The sequence below is a fragment of the Nothoprocta perdicaria genome, unplaced genomic scaffold (genome assembly GCF_003342845.1).
Source record: "Nothoprocta perdicaria isolate Ctin4 unplaced genomic scaffold, notPer1 scaffold_283, whole genome shotgun sequence".
Lineage (NCBI taxonomy): Eukaryota > Metazoa > Chordata > Aves > Tinamiformes > Tinamidae > Nothoprocta > Nothoprocta perdicaria.
This window is the reverse complement of record NW_020455514.1, coordinates 261,109-264,986: the sequence shown is the minus strand read 5'-3', so window position 1 is coordinate 264,986 and position 3,878 is coordinate 261,109. Positions and strand designations below refer to the sequence as shown.

Here is a 3,878-nt window from a genome sequence, read left to right as displayed (position 1 = left end):
CAGAGCGGGGCTGGGGGCAGCGACGTGGGGCAGGAGCTGGAACATGTGAGGCAGGGATGGAGGGGTCTGGGGTGGGGAGAGAAAGGCAGCAGCGACCTTGGGCTATGGGGCAAGAGCTGGGGATGCTGGGGGCAGGGCTGGGGGTGCTAGGCAGGGGGCACGTGTGGCTATGGGGCGAGGGTGCCCCATAGGTGGAAGGAGGTAGAGACCAAGGGAAATTAGCCAGGGATGTGGGGCAGGGAGGAACCTGAGGGGGAGATATGGGGCAGCTGGAGGGGGGGCAGTGCCCCACGGCTCTGTAGGCCCCCCACATCCACCAGTCCCCCTTGTCCTGCAGACGCCACCATGCCGAGCACCAGGACACGCAGCCAGGCGGCCATCGACTTCCCCCGCCGCAAGAGCGCCCGGCTGCCCGCCAAGAGCCACCGCGCCGCGGGCACCCCCGATGCCACCAACGTCAGCGCCGATGCCACCGCCAACCCCTGCGCCGTGCGGCTGGCGCCCTGCCCCGCAGCCCCGCTCTCGCCGCGGAGCCCGGTGCTGCCGCTGAGCCCCCGCAAGCGCCTGGGTGAGCCCTGCGGCGGGGCTGAGCATGGCGTCCCCGGCCCTCGCCATGTCCCCTGGCCCTGCTCTGCCCCATCCCTCTGACCCCCTGCGTCCCCCGCAGGTGATGACAACCTGTGCAACGTGCCGTGCGTTCCCACCTGCTCCCCCTCCAAGTGCAGCCGGAAGGAAAACCGAGGCCGTCGTTTGCTCTTTGGGGAGCAGCCGGTCCCTGTGTCCCCGGAGAAGCTGGGTGAACCGGCGCTGTCCCCACGGCGCCAGGGGCAGGAGACCCCCCGGAGCTCGGAGCAAGCCCGGGAGCGCGCCCGGCTCTTCCGGCAGGAAGGTGAGCTCCGGCGCACGGAAAGGGGCTACGATGCCCTTTCCTGCAGCGCCAGAGCCGCCTCCGACACTCCCGTTTCCCGGCACAGGCTCCCGCTTCCAGGAGGCGAAGCGCCTGCTGCACACAGCCGTCCCCGAGTGCCTCCTGGCGCGGGAGCGGGAGACCAGCGAGATCAAGCGCTTCCTGCGGGAACACGTGTGCGCAGGGAGGCCCGGCAGCCTCTACATCTCGGGAGCCCCCGGGACGGGGAAAACAGCCTGCGTGAGTCGGGTCCTGCAGGACTGCCAGGTGCGCGGGGGCCTTTGCCAATGCTGGAGCTTCCCCTCCGGTCAGCAGCCGCCGTCTCCCTGTCTGGGAAGGGAGATTTCTGCTGAGTCTGGAGCAGCTGGAGCTTGCGGCGCCCTGGGCTTTTGGAGAGGCTTTTTCCTCTTGCTCCTGCTCCGCTGCTTGGGGAGCAGGAGGGCGCGGGGCTGCTTCCTGCTGCGCAGCCGGGTTTCGTGTCGGGTCCGGTGCCCGAGACGATGTCCGCCGTGATGAGCGGTGCAGCTGGGGTGGGGGGAAGCGGGGGCTGCCGAGGTGCCGCGCGTCCCGCCGCCGCCGCCGCAGCTCTCCCGTGTCCCCGTGTGGCAGGGCGAGCTGGCGAGCAGCAAAACCGTCGTCCTCAACTGCATGTCACTGAGCAGCTCGCAGGGCGTCTTCGCGGCCGTGGCCTCGCAGCTGGGCCTGCAGCCCCGCGCGCCCGCCCGCGAGCTCGCGCGCCAGCTGGAGCAGCAGCTGACGGCCAAGGGGCCCATGGTGTGAGTTGCCCGCGCGGGGGTGGTTCCCTCCCCACAAGAGCTTTCCCTGGATGCACAAAGCCGGGGCGCTCGGCCCGCTCTGGGCACTGCAGCTGAGCTCCCTCCGCAGCCTCCTGGTGCTGGATGAGCTGGACCAGCTGGACAGCAAGGGGCAGGACGTGCTCTACACCGTGTTCGAGTGGCCCTGGCTGCCCGGCTCCCGCCTCGTCCTCGTCGGTGGGTGGCAGCGCGGGGCGCGCGGGGCTGGTCCGCCCGCTCCGGTGCGCGCTGAGCTCGCTCTGCCCGCAGGGATGGCCAATGCCCTGGACCTGACGGAGCGCGGGCTGGCGCGGCTGCAGGCCCGCCCGGGCTGCCGGCCCCGGCTGCTGCCCTTTGCGCCCTACACGCGCGAGCAGCTCGTCGCCATCCTGCAGGAGCGTCTGCGGCAGGTGAGCGCCCTGGGCCCGGGGAAACGGCTCTTCCTGGGGGTATCGGCCCTTCCCGGGGCTCCCGGCCCGTTCCGGGGCTGCGGGAGGGCTCCGGTGCAACCGGCTGCGTCTCCCTCGCAGGTGGCTGGTGACCCTGTCCTGGATGGTTCTGCTGTGCAGTTCTGTGCCCGCAAGGTCTCCGCTGTGTCCGGGGATGCCCGCAAGGCCCTGGACATCTGCAGGTCAGTGTCGCCTCCGGGAGGTGCCCGGTTTGGCCGCGGCTTTGGGCTGGGAGGTGACATTGGGGGCCGCTGGGGCGCTCCAAACCCCGGGGATCGGGGGTCCCGGCCGCTGTGCAGAGGGTGACACCTCTGTCCCCCAGGCGGGCGGTGGAGCTGGTGGAGCGGGACGCGAGGAGCCAGACGGTGCTCAAGCCGCTGCCCCCCGGTGAGTAGCAGCCGCGAGCCGCAGCCTGCGCCACCGTCCCCTCCGCCCCCGAGGGGCCGCGCGGCCCCCTGGCTGCCCCCCAACCGAAGCTCCGTGTCCCGCAGGGGCGGCCGCGGGGCCGCCGGGCCGCGCGGGGCTGCCGCAGGTGGCGCGGGTGCTGGCCGAGGTGTACGGCGAGCGCATGGCGCCCGGCGGCAGCGCCGCCCACGACTCCTTCCCGCTGCAGCAGAAGCTCCTGCTCTGCTCCCTGCTGCTGCTCGCGCGGCACCTCGGCGCCAAGGAGGTGACGCTGGGCAAGGTGAGTCCGTGGCGCCCGCGGGACCCCCCGGCGCGGTGCCAGCGCCCCGCTGTGACGCCCCCGTCCCTGTCCCCAGCTCCACGACACCTACAGCAAGGTCTGCCGCAGGCAGCGACTGGCGGCCGCCGGCCAGGCCGAGTGCCTGGCGCTGGCCGCCCTCCTCGAGGCGCGCGGCGTCCTCGAGCTGAAGCGCGCCAAGGACGCCCGGCTCGCCAAGGTGGGGACACGGCGGTGGGGACAGGGGGTGGCATCGGGGGTGGCAGGTGCTGAGCTGCTCGGGGGTCTCCGCAGGTCTCGCTGAAGCTGCAGCCGCGGGAGCTGGAGCAGACGCTGCAGGACGCGGCGCTGGTGGGGTCCGTCCTGGCACAGGGGCTGCCCTAGCGCCAGCGCCCTCTCCCCACCCCCCCTGCATGTGTATATATTATATTTTATTGTATTTTAATAATTTGGCGGGCGCGATGGCAGCTGCCGCTCTGCCCGGTGCTCGGCGAGCCCCGAGGAGGGAGCGGGAAGGGCCGGGCCGCCCCCGCCTATCGCAGCCCTAATAAAGTTTCTCGTTCRGAAACAAGGAGCCGCCTCCATCCCGCTCGGCGGCTGCTGCGGCCGCACCGCTCACATCCCGCGTGTCCCCACACACGGGTCACATCCCACGGCCTTGTCCCCCCTACCGCCCTCCCTGCGTCCTGGGCTCAATGACCCAACTTCATCTCCCACCCATTCCCCGTTTGTGCCAAGCATCTCTCCGGGGCCCCCAGCATCTCTCCTGGGCCCTGGCATGGGCACATGTCTCCCCTGTCCCCTTGTCCTCCCCCATCTACCAGGGCTGGCGCCGCGGTCCCGGGGGGCTGGAGAGCTGGGTGCTGCCATGGGGCCGGGTGCTGCCATGGGTCCCTCGTCACGCTGGTGGCCGGAAGGAAGCAGCTGGCAGCGTGTGTGACCGCAGTGACGCTGCGGTGACGTGGGCACCGCGGGGCCCGCGCCCCCCTCCCGGTGCCCATGCTCTCCCCACCGCCCCGCTCCCCAGCATGGGGCCCAGGGCACCG

General features: G+C 71.9%; 1 protein-coding gene across 1 annotated transcript; it reads left to right on the top strand.

Moving 5' to 3' along the window:
- The first annotated feature begins 345 nt into the window (after nucleotides 1–345).
- On the top strand, nucleotides 346–3,216 carry CDC6 (cell division cycle 6). Its single transcript, XM_026041418.1, has 11 exons — nucleotides 346–568; nucleotides 668–889; nucleotides 975–1,174; nucleotides 1,517–1,683; nucleotides 1,793–1,899; nucleotides 1,972–2,111; nucleotides 2,232–2,332; nucleotides 2,473–2,537; nucleotides 2,627–2,835; nucleotides 2,912–3,052; nucleotides 3,127–3,216. Exons 1-11 carry the CDS (start codon nucleotides 346–348, stop codon nucleotides 3,214–3,216), a joined length of 1,665 nt encoding a protein of 554 aa, XP_025897203.1.
- Nucleotides 3,217–3,878: the final 662 nt, after the last annotated feature.